The sequence below is a fragment of the Actinia tenebrosa genome, unplaced genomic scaffold (assembly GCF_029948245.1).
Source record: "Actinia tenebrosa isolate PJP-AT-01 unplaced genomic scaffold, QUT_ActTen_1.0 PGA_scaffold6__47_contigs__length_16458017, whole genome shotgun sequence".
Classification (NCBI taxonomy): domain Eukaryota; kingdom Metazoa; phylum Cnidaria; class Anthozoa; order Actiniaria; family Actiniidae; genus Actinia; species Actinia tenebrosa.
Window position 1 is genome coordinate 14399638 of NW_028292583.1, and position 19519 is coordinate 14419156.

The following is a 19519-nucleotide window of genomic DNA, read 5'->3' on the forward strand; positions in this document are numbered from 1 at the left end:
ACCGCTACGAGGATTATACGAACCGATTTTATTATTTTTACTTAAAGTTACAATAATAACCCATGTAAATTAAGATCAACTGCGATCGGCTGTGAAAATTATCTGCTGAAAGTAAACTTGTAAGTTTGTTTGTCTGAATTTCGCCTTTGTCTTCGTTTTTATGACGTCATGGCTGCGCTGCGCTATTCATTACTCATAAAAATCTTCTAATAACAAACTTCTTGTTGAAAAGTTGTCCCCCAACATGGCCGAGATTTTAAGCTTTTTATGTAAGATTATTATGTATGCATTAAAAAACGCTAAAAAGTTCAAAATGTTCATAACATTTTGTCGTATTTGCGTCGTACAGATAAACCAATTACCTCCACGTTAAAATTGTCCTCCAAAATGGCCAAGAAGTCAACATTTTTTATGTATGCTTATGATATATAAATTAGAAGATCATTAAAAAGTTCAAATACCGATAACATTTCATTTTAGTTACGTTTAAGCAGTACTTCTTTATCACTCTTGAGTCGCTGAAATTAATAAAAATATCTATGAGACTAAATATATGTATATTGCCAAGTTTTCAATTCGTCGGTTTTTGCGTTTTTTTCGGCACATATTACTTTGTAAAAGGCACTGCTGAAAGCCAATCAGATTGCAGAAATCACCAGTGATTTCAAAATGGATATAATTAAGCTAGATATCTTTTCTACTGAAAAGTTACGCGTGTTGTGTAAATAAATTGATGATGTTATTCAATAGATTTATCCACTGGAAAAGATTTATTCGCCGGATAGCGCCATCCAACCTTAGCTTCGTACAACGGGCCCATAAGTACAAAAGATATCTACTTCTATGAAGTTGTGCTTAAAACAAATCAGGTAACAATTGCACCAATTGTCAAAGAAAATCATTATTTATTTTAGAAAAAGAAAAATGTTTCATTAAACTTACCGATCAAATCTTCCGTAACCACATTATCACTAGGAAAAGAAAGCAAAAAAAATTGAGTAAAAAAAATTAGTAATGAACATCTCGATTCCTGTCCCAGCCAGCGTCTCATACTCTTCCCTTCTTATCCCAATTATACTATTACTGTGCGGTAACTGACCAATCAGATAACATTAAACTAGACAGAGATTGAACTGATAACAGCGTTAGCCAATCAGATTATCACGTTCTCACCCTCTTATTATATCGATGCGCTATCTGATTGGCTGGTTAAAAATATTGCAACTAAATGTCGCAATATGATTGGTTGATGATACTAGTTTATCAAAGTGTTCCCGGTTGTAGTATCCGCTCAGTAATTTTCTTACTTATCTCTCGTAATTTCCTCTTCATCCTTTTCTTCTGCATCAGGTATGCTAACATCTACATACAGTCAATTGAAAAAATATATATATATATTAAATTATTACTAATATAGAGTGCTTTTAGTCTCACTGTTGAATAGTTATATAAATTTATTTAACTTAGATAACTATTTAGTTGACGTCCCCTAAAATAGTAAAAGCGCGCCAAATAACGGTTACGCTAATCCGGGGGGTTGTTTTACCAGAGAATGAGTGAATAGACATTCATTTGTATCATCGTTTCTCCCCCTGATCTCAGTAGCTGTTTACTCGTAGTTTCAAATTTAGGTGACGTCACCTAAAATAGTAAATAACTTATCTAATTTAGTTGACGTCACCTATTCAACAGTGAGACTCTACTAGAGGTGGTTCAAGGATATTCACTCGGTTTACCTCGAAAAAATCTCACGTTCCAAAAGCGCAAGCTTTTAGAAAGCTTGGTGCGTGCTTCACCGAAAAAAATTTTAATCTATATAAAGTTCTCGATGTCTCTCAGGCCTGAATTTTCGAGGCCGTAAAAGGGTGAATGGGTGCGTGGAGTACTGAACAGAAAATGGGTGGATGGAAAAATGAAAGGAAAGCCGATGAATGACCCACTTGGCATTGATTAATGATACACATTCAAATATGTATTTAGAGTATTATTGTGTATATAAAATATTCGAGATATAACGCGCGTGCTGATTGGCTGGCTACCGTGTTTATATCAGAGGACAGAGACACGATCGCGCAAAATTGTCCAAAAATATTTTATCGGCTACGCGTCGTGTTTCTAAGGTGTCTTCTCTACAGCTCCCAGCGTGTTTATATCACAGAACACGTGCACACACGTTTTATATTCCTTAAATATAACAAGTGCTTACCAACGAATTCCAAACATTTCCAATACGGCTTGTGAGCATTAATAACATTCTTTATCGATTCCATTGCACTATGTATTTGAAAAGTTTAGAAAGTGTTTAAAATATTTTTTGAACCAAAACAAGAACGGGAGTAATTGGGTACAATAATAAACCTGGAAGTGGAAAGCAAAATCGACGTGATCTTGTACAGGGTTTGGTAGGGACAACTAACAAAATGGGGGGGGGGGGGGGGGGTTGTGAACATGGCTATTTAAAAGTTAGAAGGATGATTTGTTCTTTAGATGGAAAAAACCCTACACCCTTCCCCTATGGGGAGTAAAGTCTCTAGATCCTTCCCGCCATCAGTCAGTAGGTTATAAACAATAGCGGTGATGGTTACTCACCTTCTTGATGGGACGAGGGAGCCACCTTCCAGCCTTGGACAAGGATCACCAAGTAGTGTAGACGTACAGCTACACATGGATTCTTCTACTGAAGTCAAGTTGTATCCACCCTTGATAAACACGGATATTGTCATCATTCAAACAACATCGACATCATCATCATCCATTAATCAATATTTTCATCATCACAATCATAGCCATCATTATCATTAATCTTCATCATCGTCATCATTAATCGTCACCATCATCATCATTAATCATCACCATCATTATTAATCTTCATCGTAAACATCATCATTACTATCATTTTCATCACCAGTCTTCAACATCATCGTCATCATCATTACTACCATCGCAACTAACATCATCATCATCATTACCATCATCATCATCACCATCATTACCATCATCACCATCATCAATATCATCATCATCATTATTACCATCATCAACATCGCCATTATTATCATCCTCATTATTACTATTATCTCCACCATCAACATCATCATCATCACAGTTATCACCATCATCATTATATCATCTCACCATCATCATCATAATCATCTGACCATCACCATCATGAAATATAGAATTACCTCCAGTACGATGACCACCTTGCCTCCTGCTAAACTCATTAACAGATTAGTAAGATGACAATAGCCTTCTGGAGTGATGTCACAATGGCCCTACAAATAAACAATTAGAAGAATCAGCATCAAGAAATCGCCATGAATATCTTTTAAATCTGTCTTTGTGCTGGGGTAAGAACTCAATCAAAAGCACTGGAAATACGACCTTTCCTGAATTCGCTTGACTGATCAAGAACAATAGTTTTAAGTCGAGGTTGTAATTGATAAATAAAGTCTTGACTTCAAACCATTGTTTCGTGGTCATTGAGCGAATTCAGGAAAGGTTGATTATGCAAATTTAACGTTTTGGACTAAAAATATATGAAATAGTGTGCTCACCTTGGGATCTCCCCTGGCAGAATCAAACCCTGCTGATACTAATACAATATCTGGGTCAAACTGAGGAAAAGAATAAGAAAATATAGTAATAAGAATGTGTACAGTGTCTCTTAGTGAAGGTGGAAGTAACTATGACAATATATTGCACTGTATAGACTCCTTGCACCGAGTCCCTAGAGGAATTGTTCTGAGGGACAAAACAATGGATATTTTTCATAAGAAAAGACAGCCTATTGTTTTCCCCCATAACAATTCCTCTAGGGATTCAATAGAAATTCTATAGTTACTTGTAGTACCTCGTATGCTATTGGTAACAACACATGTTGGAACGCAGCTAAATAGTCTGCATCACCCATATGGAACTGGGGAACAAATAGAAACATAAGAATAAAATTAATACAATGCAGTGGTGAGCAGAGCAGAGCAGAGCAGAGCAGAGCAGAGCAGAGCAGAGCAGAGCAGAGCAGAGCAGAGCAGAGCAGAGCAGAGCAGAGCAGAGCAGAGCAGAGCAGAGCAGAGCAGAGCAGAGCAGAGCAGAGCAGAGCAGAGCAGAGCAGAGCAGAGCAGAGCAGAGCAGAGCAGAGAAAATGAGAAATGGGAAAAAAGGACGCTAAAAAACTCACACTGAGCCGACCACATGCATGTCTTGCAGCACAGTAAATGTAATGTGTTTGTACCCTATAGTGAAGTACAATAAATAACCAACATGCAATGGAACTTTTTCAAAATCATCTTGAATGTTAGGCTAACATGGAAATACAAAAGAAATGCCTCAAACTCCATCAAGAAAAAGTGTGATTTCTTTTCTATTTTCATGTGAGCCTCTCATCCAAGTTAACTTTGAGAAGGGTCACTGAATTCTATTGACATGCATGTAGCAGCAAGATAATCGACCCCGTGACCACAGTGGTGCATTAGCAACACACACCCTACCGCTCTTTCCGTACCATACAATATTATATCTTCAACCTTGTAAGATAGTATAGTGTACCTTGTTCCAGGGAACGTTGATGTTGAAGCCCTTCCCTGGGCCTTCACCAACGACATCATAGTTTGCTATCGTCGAGAAAGGGTAGAACCTGGCGTGTTGGTAGACATGGGTAGAGAAGTATAACACACTAGAGAGACCAAAAGGAATATCACTGATTTTTAAACTGTAAGCCGCACTTTTTGGAAACGATTTTGAGTAACGCTACAGGAAAATATTTAAAGTCGAACTTCGGGAAATTGACGATACGACGTCGTACGAAATGCCGAAAAAAATAATGTTTTCATTCCTCCTTTCCTACCTTCCTTCTCCCTCTCCCCCTCTTTCTTTCTTTCTTTCCCTTCTTTTCATTTCACCTCTTTCCCCACTTCTCATCACGCCCGAGAGACTCGTTAAAGCAAAACTATTTAGCTTGAAGTACAAAGTAACCACTACATTATTAAACATGTGCAAATTTTTTTATCATAAAAAGGTAATTTGTTTTACTTCGATAACGCGGGGAGTGGTTGCCCAAATCTCCCGAGCCAAGGGCTGATGTTTAATGCGCTCGAAGGTGCGCCCTTTTTACGGGTATTTAAAGCTGGTTGAAGAACAGAGAGAAGTCGAAAGAGACGTGGAGTTCCTGAGGATCGAACTATGACCCTCTAGCTCTCAAGGCCGCGCACTAAACAACTGAGCTACGCCTGCTCCTGGGCGCACGAATGCGCAGGGTAGTATCATATAAACATACATGATGGTATGTACCTTGGATCTGACTCAAACAGGCTCTGTGTACCGTTACCATGGTGAATGTCCCAGTCAACGATGAGAACTCTATTAAATACAACAACAATAGATGGTTTAGCGGCAATGCATAACGAATAGTTTACTTAACTCCTCATTATTATAGAAACTTATGGTAAAAAGTAATGCTATCGCGCGCGATTAGCAAATTTACGATATGGACGTTCCGTGTTTTGACCATATTACGATATTCAGCATTCTGGACAGGTGAGAAATAATTGCGCTCTGATTGGTTTACTCATGTCGTACCGTAACCGTGCCAGGAGAAGTAGTTTTTCCCAGATAATGCTATGCATTCTTCTGTAAGTTAAAAAGTTAATGACTGCCGGATAATCTTACTTTTTCATTCCCCACTTTTGCTGTGCAATCTTGGCAGCAATAGCTACATTGTTAAAGTAGCAGTAACCCATAGCACTATCTGTGTCGGCATGGTGACCTGGTGGCCTGTTTGGAAGAAAAAATAATCAGATTAACTAACTAATTAATTAATTATTCAGATTAAATACTTCAATTCATATTAAGTGCAATCTCGTACCCAGAGCCTGCGTTTCTTTCGGCCTGCGGCGAAGAACGAGGGCTCTGGCATAATCCATTTTTGGCGCATGCGCAGCTTTCCGGAAGTGAAACATAATCAATGAAAATCATGCTTTCAAACCTGCTTTCAAACAGAGTTCTGTGTTTACTTCCGATCAAAATAAGAATTAGAAATCGAGAACATATTTTTTTAATTTTTTGCAAGTCTCTTAAGTCTTTGAACGCAAGCGCTCTTATAACGGAAGTCCAAGAAATCCTGGTCTCGAAAAATGGATTATGCCAGAGCCCTCGTTCTTCGCCGCAGGCCAGAAGAAACGCAGGCTCTGGGTACGAGATTGTTAAGTGGTTCTCTTCAAACTAGACATGCGCAGTAAGATGCAAAGAATGCATACTACTCACCTGACTATTGCTACAGCATTTTGCACCTGCAGTAAAAAAGTCAAACAGTGAAAGAAACGTTATGAAATATCAGGTCACATGATCATTCTCCGAGATATTGAATTCCAAATATGGTCATACATATAATAGCGTAAGAAAAAAGTGTTGTCAACCAATCAAAGAAATTACCACGGGCTAAATTAGAAAATACAAAAACCACACCATTTCTATACGTTGCAGTTTTTATTTTAAAAAATGACTTTTGGGAATAGTCCCCTTCATGGTTCCCTGCACCATCTTGAAAGGTAGCCGGGCCTTTGCATCAAAGCGAGATGAACAGTGATCTCGCAATGATAGAGACATGTGAATAATTGTACAAGGTGTTAAAAAAAGGTCTCTATCATTGCAAGCTCACCGTTCGTCTCGCTTCGATGTAAAGGCACGGCTACCTTTCAAGATGGTGCAGGAAACTGTGAAAGGAACTAGTATTTCGCCTCTAAATGCATTTTACACCTAACAAACATAATGAATGCAGTGAACAAGGTACATATATTTTTGATTTTTAGGTAAACCAGGAAATAAGCTTAAGACATACAATGGACTTAGTGATGTAAGTTTAAAGGAATATCTTCAACCTATATATATATCCTTTCTAATACCTCAGTTTTGAGTTCTCTTTTGCTCTGTGTTAGCCTCGATTGTGCATATTATTCAGCAATTATGGTAGAGCAAAACCCTTAGAATTCTAAGGCAATTGTATTGTTTATTGGTATACATTTCTCATATCATTACCATAAGAGCTGTACCAATACTAAAGAATATGTTACAAGCTATTGAGGTTAACACAGAGCAAAAGAGTACTCGAAACTGAGGCATTAGAATGGATATAAATATATATACATATAAATAAATAGTAGAAGAATCTTGTATAATTAGGTTAACAATGTATGTAAATATTACAGCTTTAAAAAAAAGAATAGATCTTGTAACACTATCATGTAACACTAAGCACCATCTTCTTTCCCACAAGTAGAAAAACCTTTCTGCCCATTTAACTCCTGGAGTACTTTCAAAAATGCAAGGATTATTAATGCAGGGGGGAAATCTACTGTTCCAACAAACATGGCTGTGCCAAAGAGGAGGATCCACTAGTATTCCAAGTTTCTTTGCACGCTTATTATTGTTATCTTTGGCTTTCACTGGTTGATATGAATCTTTTTGTAAAAATATTTCTACCACTAATATTACTTATACTAGGATCTATACTGAACCTGAAACTACTCAAAAAGTATTTCGACAAATATCTTGAAGAATTTAGAAATAGACAACACTAAAGGTATGACACACTCTACTTAAGTGACAAGTTTAGCTGTTTGAATAAAAAAATTTCAATCTCATATCTCACTCACAATGCATTCTGGGATACTAGTGATCCTTCTCTGACTGCTCCATGAGTTGTTTTTTATATTAGCTATTTTGAGGTTGAGGTGAAAAAATGGGTCAAGTTAGCAACTCGTTATTACTTGGACTGGATAGATTAAATCTGTTTCAGTGTATACCTTATCGGTAAGCATGTACAGACCGCAGGATATAAATTCTGATGGAATACAACAAAGTGAACACACTAGAAAGTATATAATATATCTTTCTTTATAGTTATTGTTTGCAAAAAATATTCTAACCTTTTCTTGACTTGAACAGGTTTTTCGTCACCAGTTTGACTAATATCCTGCAAAAAAGATTAATTAATAAAAAGAATTTATCAAAGAAAATTAAACTTTATATCTACAAAGTTGTTCAAAATTAGCTATTTTAAGGTTAAGGTGAAAAAATGGGTCAAGTTAACAACTTGTTATTACTTGGACTGGATAAATTAAATCTGTTTCAGAGTATACCTTATCAGTAAGCATGCACAGACTGCAGGATATAAATCTTCATGGTTTATACTTACAAGTTTTTCAAGCTTCCATTCAAGTCCACTGCTGTCACAAGTACCACTCATTGTGAAACTAGCACTTTTGAAAACAGAAAGCAAAAACAAGGCATGTATAAGGGCACACTGCTATTTCACAGATTGTTGTACTTTAGTGCATGAATAGCATTTTTTGGTGGGTCAAATTTGGAATCATATATAATAGGGGTAATCAGGTAATGTTCTTGAAATATGTAAATCAACTCTTACTGGACAAAAGTAAGCTTATATACCAGTAATAAACCTTTCCAGAATTCCCTTGGATGACCACCAAATGATGGTTTTAAGTCAAGACTAAACTTGATTCTTTTATTTATCAAGTTCAACCTCGAGTAGAAACCATTGTTTCATGATCAGTCCAGCGAATTCGGGAAAGGTCTATATATGGACCAACCTTTTGATAAACAGAAAGTAAAAAGGCATATGTTTTCTTGTGCTCTTTCTTTGCAGTTTACGGTGGCGTGTCTGTACTAGTGAGCAAAATTTTTTCATTTATTTTAAATTGGTGGTTCTTTTTAGCTACTTGTAAAGAACTGAATGAAACGATGTGTAACCAGTGTGTTACAAAATGCAGTTTTATTACGACCTCTCGAAACAGGTTGTAGAAATTTTGTTTGCTCTCCAGTATATAATTTCACCCATGGGAATCAAGATGTTCATTCATTTGCTCTCAGTGAATTAATCAGCACGTGATAACTGAGCTGCAAAGGGGCTATTGTTGATGAAATATGTAAATCAACCCTTACTGGACAAAAGTTATATACCAGTAATTCGCATAATAGAATATTGAGACCTTTCTGACAAATATTGAACAATTAATCTGGCAGATAGCTTAACAGACAACACAGGATACAAATCACTTCAAAATAAAGCATATCTGGTCATTGTACATTTTGAAATAATCTCATTCCAGCAAGAATGTCAGCTTACAACATGCAGGCAATGCGGGTCATGGAAGTCTTTAGTTTTTGGCTCGATAAACGTGAGAAAATATCTTAAACCAATTCTAAATTAATGGACCAATGCCTTGGGTTATGAAGCTTTAACACTGATATTTAGATAACACAGTATTAGATTCACCTAAGAAGGTTTATTAATAATGACCGAAGGATTTTTAAAAATGTTCTTTTTTGAATGTTATCTTTAGCTTGTTACTTGACTAAATGCTTAGCTGGTTGAATCAATACAAGAAGACCTTGAACGATATTTAATTTAAAACTTATAGAAATAATAATGAATAAATAATATGTCTAGCATAGCTTACCTGTTTTGCAGCTCTTTTCAAAGTTAAATTGAAGAATCAAATATTTAGCGGGTTAGTAAATCTGGACAGAAAAAAGACGAACCAATGCAAGGTGACTGGCCACCACAGGACACCCACGACATCAAAATAGATATCACGTGACTGTTCGTTTCGGTCCAAAGGTTATGTGTTTTCCAGTCCCTTTTGTTTTTGTTATTTATTTATTTTATTTACTTTTTGTACTTCCCCCTCCCCCCCGTTTTTCTTTTCGTTTCCCCCTGCAGAGTGTGTTCATGCCAGCCATGTTGGTTGGTTAAACAAAAGAATTTTTTTCCCTTGGGAAATAAGTTTTCTTGTCATGCAAAAATAAAAATAATATTAATATTAATAATTTAACATTTCTATAGCGTTAGTATCCGCTAGTTCCATAACGCTTTACAGTTTTTTTAAATAAGAACATTCAACTTTGTTTTTAAATTATTTTTCAAAATTGTTATAATATTATAAACGTATGACAATGATTCAATTAATTAAATTCATAGAAAAACACTTTGCAATATAACAAAAAATTAACACTTTTATAGTACACTCAACAAAATTACTCGACTCTGATTGGTCGAGAGGAGTACAATTATAGCGTTAATTGTACTCCGTAGGAGTACCGAATTAAGTCGCTATGGCAACACTGCCAAAACAATGTCAAAACAATTATTTTCTATCATTTTGTACTTAAAAAGCATAAATAAAATTTTAAAGCCGTAAAAACTAATCTTTTTTATGCATTTCAGTTGCACGAAATCGCACTGGAAATCGGCCGCCAAATAGACAAAGATGAACGGTGTCGCTTCGCATTTTTTACTGAAATTTTGTTGAGTGAACTATAAGCAATTAATAGACACTCGTAATGTTTTGAAAGTTCTTTAATTGTACTCGCCTAAAGGCTCGTGCAATTACAAGAACTTTCAAAACATTACTCGTGTCTATTAATTTCCAAATTGTACTCGAGATCGTGCGATTTCCTATACTAATATCATTAAAAACATTTACATTTCATCAAATTCAATAAAAATCATTTATTAAAACTCAAGTAAAATTTTAGTATAAAATAATAAAAGTCAATTAGATTAATCATATGCCTTCTTGAAAAGCCAGGTCTTCGCATCTTTTTTGAAAGTAGAGATAGATGTACTGGACCTGATTTTAACTGGCAAGGAATTCCACAATTCAGGAGCAGCAAAAGAGAAAGCTCTTTTTCCATAAAGATTGAGATTGTAAGATGGTTTACATAACAGGTTTAATGATGAAGATCTCAAAGAACGAATAGGGACATGGGATTTTATAAGGTCAGAAAGATAAGAAGGAGCACTGTTGTTTAAAGCTTTATGACGTCAATAAAAGAATTTTGAATTCATTACGTTGTTCCACTGGCAACCAGTGTAAATTAAAAAGAACGGGAGTAATGTGCTCATGCTTACGAGAGAAACTAACAAGTCTTGCTGCAGCATTTTGCACATGCTGTAGTTTATTTAGGGAAGTTTATTTAGAGAAGTCATCAGTTGCGTTGTTTCTGGCACCAACATGGCTGCCGTGTACACTCTGCCTTGCATGGTTGGTTTTATGCTTAATTAAGAAAGAAAAAGAAAAGGACAAGGGGAGAAAAGTCCTTGAAAGGAAATTGGAAAGAAATTAAACAAATAAATACAGGTAAATCACGAAATATTTTTTTCAATGTTTCATTCCATTTTGTTAACATTTGTCGTGTTGACAGTACAATTATATATCAAAAGGTAACTAACTAGAAAAACCTATATTAAATAATTAAACATAATATAATGTAATATTAAGATATTATTAGTATATGATTATTATATAATGATATTATGACAGACATACTACATTTAAAGTCCTTCAAAAACTTGGCCTTGTAATGTGGATCCTATCGTTCCATGTTCGACCACAGAGAGCACAATTTAGATTATAGTGAATGGTGAAAATAAAATCGAAAAAATTAAAAAATTAATCTTTTTTTTTAATTCGAGATCAAGATAATATCCTCCGTAATGCGAAAGAGTAAAAAAAATGTATATATGTTACCAAGTCCTCTCTTCTTCCTCGATGCCGGCAGTACAGTAAGGGCACTCAAACCTGAAGAATATTTCAAGTTTTGTCACACGCGCTTGGGCCATAATTAAGGCTGTGAAAAAAACTCGGTCCATACACTTACGGTAAGGAGGATTGAGCAGACGAAGTTAATAAGACTATTTATAAACGCACTTATTCTCCGTACTTTGGTTATTTAACTAGCTTCATTGTTGCTTGGTTGCATAGGGAACATCTCCTGAACATCGCCGCCATTCTCGTTGTTCTGTTGACTCACATATATTACAACCGCTATTATAACGATAGCAGCAAGACCAGCAACACACCCAATAACGATGCCAGCTATTGCTACACCCGTCAAATCTTTTTCATTTAAAAACAAAGAAGAAAAATATGTCTGAGCTAAAAAATCCAATAAAGTCTGTGAACAGGTCCTAAAGGGAAGAGCGTGGGATAAAGAAAAGACATACTTTTGATCAATTAAAACTATAAACAAACTATGGACGAGTGGATTAGAGCATTAGTTGATATGAATCTTGAATCCTTTTCTTCCACTACAGATATTAGCATTGAATGTTACATAATGAAATAGCATAATGACAATCAAGGACGTTGTGTTGTAGCGGTAGTGGACTCACCTCTTATCTTTCTATGGTCTCAGGTTGGATTCCTGGACTTGGCATGACATGTGAGTAGAGTTTGTTAGGTCACTCCCTTGATTCGAGGGTTTTTCTCCTGGGTCTAAATTGAGTTAGATTCCTAGACTCAGCATCACATGTGAGTAGAGTTCATTAGGACTCTTTCTTGGTTTGTGGGATTTTGCGAGTCCGGGATCTCGGGTATTTCTAGTTCCCTCCACATGAAGTAACACACGCTAGCCATGTCCTGACTTTGATAAGCCGCGATATCTTTCCGCGATAAATATGAGAGTTTTTTTTCATATCATGTCAGCACAACAGATCTTTTTTGAATTCGACAAACGAGGTGCATGGTGATCTAGCTCGAGTAAACATGATGAGCAGAAGATGTTTGTAGGCAAGCTATTGTTCGCTATCTCAGAAAATATCATATTCTTTTTTTCGAAGAAAAAAGAAAAGATTCCTGTAAAGCTTTTGTTTTGGTTTTGTTTTGTTTTTTTGTTTTGTTTGTTTGTTTGTTTTTTTGTGGGGGGGGGGGGGGGGGGACTGCTCAGTAATCAAACAACAAACATAATTAACCTTTTTCTGTTGATGTTTTCGTTCCATTAGTAGATGTATTCGTGCTTGATGCAGTAGTTGATATTTTCCCTGGAAAGAAAATTACAGTCATTTGGAATAAATGTTAGTCTCCTTTGCAAGCGTAATTAACCTTTCTCTGTGTTTTTGATCAGCCAAATAAACTTTTTTTCTTTTCAATATCATGTCAGCACAACTGAATCTTTTATGAATTCGTCAAATGAGGTGCATTGTGGTCTAGCTTCGGTACCATGTACCAACACCATATAAGGCATGATGAACAAGAGATGTTTGTACCTAAGCTAGACCACAATGCACCATGTTCGTTATTCCAGAAATGATTGATGTAAAGCTGATCAAACCACTGAAAACTGTGGTATTTATCATTTGTTTCCAACTGACAATCGAATAATAAATATTATTAACCTTCTTTTGTTGGGGTCGTCGTTTCTTTTGTTGGGGTCATCGTCGCTGTAGTTGCTGCAGTTGCTGTAGTTACTGTAGCTGCTGTAGTTGCTGTAGTTGCTGTAGCTGCTGTAGTTGCTGTAGTTTCTGAAACGGAAAGAAAGTAGTTTATCTTTAATTGGGATAAGTAAACCTCAACAACGATGACACAGCAACAACAACACGAACAACAACTGCAGCAACGACGATGTTCAGCGACAACATCAACAACAAAAACAAAAACAGCAAAAACAACAAGAACAAGAAAACCGAAAACAATTACAACAGCAACAACGACAACAACAACAACAACAACGTTGTTCAGCGACACTACGAAGTCGGTGCCGTCACTGCAGTCATGGGTTACATCTGCACATTGGGTTTTACACACTCAAATTCATTTTTTCTATCCCACACAGGAACTTCATATCACAGTTACAATTTCAGCTGAAATTAGACCAAAACTAAATAAAACAACAACATAAACAAACAATGACTACAACAACACCGACAACCGATGGTATTGCTGCTGTCACTGCAGAATGAATCTGTAAGTAATCATACCTAACATCAAGTGTTCGCATTATATACTAAAAACGTTACTGATATTAGGTTTCAATGACAAAAAACTACACTCAGTGAACTTTTGTGATCAAACAATGGTGCAGTAATTAATTCAAAGTAGATCTTGTTTTGCTGTTTGTTACATGTCTCAGTAAACGACATTAATGTTTAGCGCAAACGTTACTATAATATTAATACTGTTAGGGCACATCTTGAATGTATTACACGGGACATACAACAATCATATCCACCCACGAGCCTGCACAGGCTCTCTTGGGAACAATATTGAATAAGCTCATGAAAAAACCTTAGGGTGACGCCAACACTAGCTTTTGAATTTCAGTCAAAATGGTCACATTCATTCACGTAGAAGAGTTTCACACACACACAAGAACGTAAAGAGACATTCAAAACTGGGAAGAAAATTGTACTTGCCGTTCTGCTTATATTGGAGTATAATCGTCTCAAATGGAGTGTGATAGTCGTCCTCTAAACAATCAAAGAACTTTACAACACAATGTAGTTCGGTGTTGTTGAGGGAGGCTGGTGTCTTTTCCAAAACGAAGACGACGCTGCTGCCGTTGACGTACGATAAATTCATGTGCTCCTGACAGATGTTATAATATCTATTATCGTTATGATTCACACAAGCAAAGTCATTCTTTGATTGTGTGATGTTGACCGCTTTAACAACTTTATTGTTGAATTTCAAGTAGACGACCTTTGACGAATTGCATTCAAGTCCGTTTTGCGGGATAGGACAATTTAAATGTATTCTTCCACCAACGTTGCCTTTAATCCTGCCTGTTGGGTCGAAAAAATCCGCTTGAATCAATTAAATGAAAACGATGTAAAATACGGGATTTTAAAATACATATGTCTCGATAGTGCAGGGGTAGCGGAAGCTGAAAATCTAAAAAATTACAACAATACCTTTATAATAACAGTAATAAAAATCGAACCTATGCATTTTTATTACATGGCAAGGTATGATTGGTCAATTTGCGGTCCATAACTTACGTTACGGACCGAAAAATAAAATGGTTCACTGAGTGTACATACTTATGATCTTTTAAAACATTCAAATCTTCGTTATAAAAAATATTTTCTGGGAAATCTTAATAAACTAGACGCATATCTGCGTGAACTCGGGCTTCATATTAGAATATCGAACGGTTTTTTAAGTTTTCTAACCTTCACATAACTATGCAGCTTTGAGGATTTCGGTATACTTCGACAAACACGTTTGTGGACAAACGCCTTTAGCTTTCTGCTCTTGTTCGTCAGATGTTTCAGAGTTCGTACTGGTATTCTACTGGGTTCACGATCACGTCTATATGCACGATTATGCTTATTTGACTCAGATAAGATAGTTCATTTAATATCAGATCCCTCAATATAGCGTGGTTCACGATAAAATGTTCACAATCATTCACGATAAAAGGTCGATTCACTCGTAAAATTCGCGGGCCGACCCGTTCCGGAAACGCTCTACATCTTTTATTGTGGGTCTACCGCGAAAAGTGTGTGCTTTTATATGTGTCTTGAGCGTGTTTGACTCCATATTATTCATTACTTGAAACAGCGACGAGTCCTTCGCAATATCCGCCATCACTCAAGCTTTTGCTCATAGCTGATTATACGCATGCGCATAGACTTTGATTTGACGCATGCGCCTTAGGGCTTCGAGGGCGATTTGTGACTGAAGAAAAAAAATAACGAAGCCCAATTTATACCTCGCGCATTTCTTCGAAAGCCCGAGTAATTATTAAAGATAACCAAGAGAATATTAATATTCTCTTGATATAACTGAAAGTCACTGGCATTTAATGTAAAACTTATCATAACAAGCGACAACTCTTTCGATCAAGGCTCTACACGGCACTTGTTGAGCGATTTTGAACGACTAGAAAAACTAAAACAAAAACTAGGTGAGACTACGAACTATAAAGGGTGGTGAATAGCGACTAATCCAGTGAATGAAATTAAGAAAGTATTACAAGAAGAAGAATTAACGTAAATTTGTTATAATATCAGTAAGCTTACAACGTCGAGTTTGAACTTATCTGAATTCATGATTGGGTGAAGAAGCCAGTTGTTTATTTCGTTAACGCCGTCGATCTTTTTATTGCTTCACCTCTTTTTAATCTCAATCCCTTGCCATATGATAAATATCTTATTAACCTCGTTTGCACGGTCCGCACCGTAAGTTATGGATCCTCGTTTTTTCCACTTTTTTATCGCCCGCGCGCTACGCGCTTGGGCCATAAGGCAGTGGAAAAAACTCGGTCCATAACTTACGGTACGGACATCGCACTCGGTTAATAAGAGCTATATATTTCATGTGAACCACCAATATTTAATGGGGGCCAAACCCCCAAAAATATTCCGTGGGGGGGGGGGGGGCGAGAAATCCCCCCGGTTCCACCACCCCTGTAGTGTGACAGTCATACAAAGAAAACGACAATGACAATGATAATGACAAAAACAATAATGATGATGATGATGATGTCTGATCATCATCATCGTTATCACCATCATCATCATTGTCACGATGGGGGATTTTCCATTACTGCATTCCCTCCGTAAGAATCAACACGTGAGTTAAGTGCTGTATATTGTGAATAGTGTGTGTGGATCCGAAGCGAACCTCACGGAAGAGCCCGCGTACGTAATATACGTACAGGAGTGATGGTTGTAAAATATATGCATGGTCATACACAGCAATTGTTTACAAACCTCGAAGTTTAATCGTTCGAACAGGTCCTGGACTAAGACTGTCGGTAGTCGGATTTTTGTATTTATACGCACAGTAAGTCTCACAATTATTGAGTGTTGGTGGAGGATTCATGATAACGAAATGGGCTCGATTATCATCTTTGGTCAAATATGACGTCACCTGTGACAGGCATATATTATACAGCCAATGATCTTCATTGCAAACTTTGGTACCATCGTATGAAACAAATATAGTTATAGTTGTATCAGTAGTATTTCTCAAGTAAAGAGTAACAATCAGCTTTTCTATTGGTTGCTTAGTGTCATTATTTTCATTACAGGAAAGATCCAATGGTTCGTCAAAAAATCCTGTGATGATGGAACCTGTGGATTGAGGGTTATTGGGCAAATGAGATTTACAATATTTTATCTATTTATTTATTCATCAGAAAAAATCTGTTAACATTTGGTCAGCTGCGATTTCAAGCTCACGCCCCTCATGTGAGCCCATACAAATTATGTCTCAAAAACACGGTTTTTGGATCTTTTCTCAAAATAATGACTATCTAGGCAAAAAACAGAAGTGGATTCAGTTAATTCAACTATTCACGGACTGTATTATATGGTTTAGATTGAATTCTATTGAAAAAACCACCGTACTTTTTGAGTTGAATGTACGCTATTGGACGTATTTTACAAGAGAAAATGCATGACATAACCGGGGTCGAGCTAGAAAATCGTCTCTCCTTGATATAAAACAGAGTCTGTTAAAAAAACAGAAGTGGATTTGAAAACCCCGGGCTTTCCTGAACATTTTGGCATATAATTCATAGTGAATTTTTTTAAATTTAGAACCGTAATCATTGCTGATTTTATAAGCTCATACTATCTGTTGGCCTATACATTCGCCTCTTATGGTTTTTAGGTTTCGTAGCCTCGAAAACACGCGCTAACTACTAGTTAGCAAAAGAACAGAAGATTTACGGGTCATTTAGGATGTTTTGTCAGGCAGTTTACTTGTGCTATATAGCTTTACTTATAAGAACAACCTTTTGCTTTGGAAAGAGAGGAAAAAGACCGAAAAGAGCAAATATTCCAAATTGCATGGGCAATTTTTTCCAATGTAGATTTTTCCAGTGCTAACAATATCAAATGACCTGGTAAGATGGACTTTACGGTAAACTAGACGCTCTGAGAGCGCGTACTCGGGCTACAATAGGAGTAACTGATACAGACTGTTTTTTGGGACTTCTTTAAAAAAACGGAAGCAAAGCCTGCATGTGGCTACTGTTATTTTTTCAGACCAAACGGCATCACAGGAAGCCCATACAAGCTTTGAGAGTTGGTCCGGCAATGTATGTCTGACATTGGTCAAATATTTGTAAAGTTATAACAGTTTTTCATGTGATCACGTGACTGATGACGTCATATGTCAAATGATTGGCACTGTGTGTAAGCAATGTCCGGCAATGTATGTATGTCCAAGTTTGACTGACAGTGGTCAAATATTTGTAAAGTTATTACAATTTTAATGTAGTCGCGTGGTTGATGACGTCATATGTCACATGATTGTCACCCGTGTGTAAGCAATGTCCGGCAATGTATGTCTGTCCAAGTTTGACTGACGTTGGTCAAATATTTGTAGAGTTATTACAGTTTTAATGTAGTCACGTGGTTGATGACGTCATGTGTTAAGTAGCCACAAAAATGCTTCTTCCTGTCACTTGGCATCGAAGTAATTATAAGAAAAGGCTTCTGGGTAATTTGAAACCACGTGACAGCTCTTGAACTACCTGTAGTAAACCACGTGATCGCTGGGCTACCTGTGATTTCCAAAACGTTGCACGACAGATTGGCAAAATGGTAAACCTAGACTCGGGCTTACCCTGCGGCTAGCCCGAGTAATAATATGTCGACATGTTTCTCCCAACATCCCGCGTGCTCTATTTCACCGGTAGAGTCATAAAACTTAGTCTCTAAAGTTCAATGAATAACGATGAAATAAATTAAATCAAGTGAAAAAATGACAATAAAAGCGCATAACAATGAGAATCAAGAGAGAAAACGACAAAAGGCAAAAGAAAAAAAAATAAATGAAAACTTTCGCTCTAATAGAGTCTGATTGTTAGTTAAGTTAGGAGATGACAGGGAAACGTTGTCTTTTACAACTAGTTTTCTTATTAAATTGTAAAAATACCTTTTTAAAATTCAATAGGCACGTGCCCTTATAGCTTTGTGTTTTCCGACAATGTTATGGAAATGCCTTGTGATTGACGTCCACCAACGCCTCTCTTCGTTGCGACGGAAACAATAGCTAGAGGTCGCGTGTGATTGAGAATGGCGGTAACCGCTTTTAAGGCGTGCTTACCAGATTATCGTAAACGTTATTAGTTAGGGGTTCAGAAATTATTCACTCGACTATTCAAAGAAAGTCTGTCGCTTTATGTCTAGTAACATGAATACGTTGCATTATCGTTTCAACTCCTTCTTACAAGTATGCGATGACATTACCATCAGACATGAAGTCACAATTTTACTCATTTTGTGATTTATAGATTTTTTAAACAACTACATTGATTTTAGTATTATATATTCATTTCCAAAACTAGTTTCGGTGATATCAAATTCTGTCTCTGATTTTAAGGTTACTCAAATTTCCTCGTCTTCTTTTAAAGCTTTTTTTTCTACAAAATTGTTTATACGAAAAACGAATGCTAGCTAGAAGTTAGCAGAACTTTCCACAACTGAATTAAAGGACTTTCAATTCATTCATCTATCCTAATACGAATGAAAAACTTAGCTTCTTGATATTATTTATAGATTTACCTTTGACATTTCCCAATGCAAAGATTAGTAGAATGAAACTTATCAGATGAAGAAATAAGTTTGCTTCCATGTTGAAGTGATTTCTGGAATTATGGATCATATAATTAATTCATGGCGTCAGTGAAGTTACGCTCGCAACTGACACCTGCCGCATGGTCACGTGACGAAAATAAATTTTGCATAGAATTTAGTAAAATC

At 36.4% G+C, this 19519-nt stretch overlaps 2 protein-coding genes and 1 long non-coding RNA gene across 3 annotated transcripts; all 3 read right to left on the reverse strand.

Moving 5' to 3' along the window:
- Positions 1-13: 13 nt before the first annotated feature.
- On the reverse strand, positions 14-7116 carry LOC148906160 (polyamine deacetylase HDAC10-like). The gene is made up of 13 exons (XM_089039412.1): positions 7033-7116; positions 6262-6287; positions 5668-5772; positions 5290-5358; positions 4549-4675; positions 3854-3919; positions 3558-3617; positions 3186-3275; positions 2590-2699; positions 2207-2274; positions 1308-1362; positions 943-971; positions 14-518 (listed from the first exon to the last, which is right to left on the reverse strand). Exons 1-13 carry the CDS (start codon positions 7114-7116, stop codon positions 505-507), a joined length of 903 nt encoding a protein of 300 aa, XP_088895538.1. The 3' UTR covers positions 14-504.
- A 791-nt stretch (positions 7117-7907) lies between these two features.
- Positions 7908-9584, reverse strand: LOC148906161 (uncharacterized). The gene is made up of 3 exons (XR_016121560.1): positions 9477-9584; positions 8192-8255; positions 7908-7969 (listed from the first exon to the last, which is right to left on the reverse strand). It is a non-coding gene; the product is annotated as an uncharacterized LOC148906161 (long non-coding RNA).
- A 2167-nt stretch (positions 9585-11751) lies between these two features.
- On the reverse strand, positions 11752-16736 carry LOC148906162 (uncharacterized). Its single transcript, XM_089039413.1, has 4 exons — positions 16517-16736; positions 13196-13321; positions 12773-12841; positions 11752-11957 (listed from the first exon to the last, which is right to left on the reverse strand). Exons 1-4 carry the CDS (start codon positions 16626-16628, stop codon positions 11752-11754), a joined length of 513 nt encoding a protein of 170 aa, XP_088895539.1. The 5' UTR covers positions 16629-16736.
- Positions 16737-19519: the final 2783 nt, after the last annotated feature.

Excerpts from the sequence above, each read along its gene's own strand:
- LOC148906160 (XM_089039412.1), bottom strand. The coding sequence starts at position 7,116 with ATGCCTCAGTTTCGAGTACTCTTTTGCTCTGTGTTAACCTCAATAGCT. Across the intron at positions 3,920-4,548 it reads TCAACGTTCCCTGGAACAAG|TTCCATATGGGTGATGCAGA; the intron begins GTACACTATACT and ends TTTGTTCCCCAG. Across the intron at positions 3,618-3,853 it reads TGTTACCAATAGCATACGAG|TTTGACCCAGATATTGTATT; the intron begins GTACTACAAGTA and ends TCTTTTCCTCAG.
- LOC148906162 (XM_089039413.1), bottom strand. The coding sequence starts at position 16,628 with ATGAATCCTCCACCAACACTCAATAATTGTGAGACTTACTGTGCGTAT. Across the intron at positions 13,322-16,516 it reads TCGAACGATTAAACTTCGAG|AAACTACAGCAACTACAGCA; the intron begins GTTTGTAAACAA and ends TTTCCGTTTCAG. Across the intron at positions 11,958-12,772 it reads GAAAACATCAACAGAAAAAG|CTCAGACATATTTTTCTTCT; the intron begins GTTAATTATGTT and ends TGGATTTTTTAG.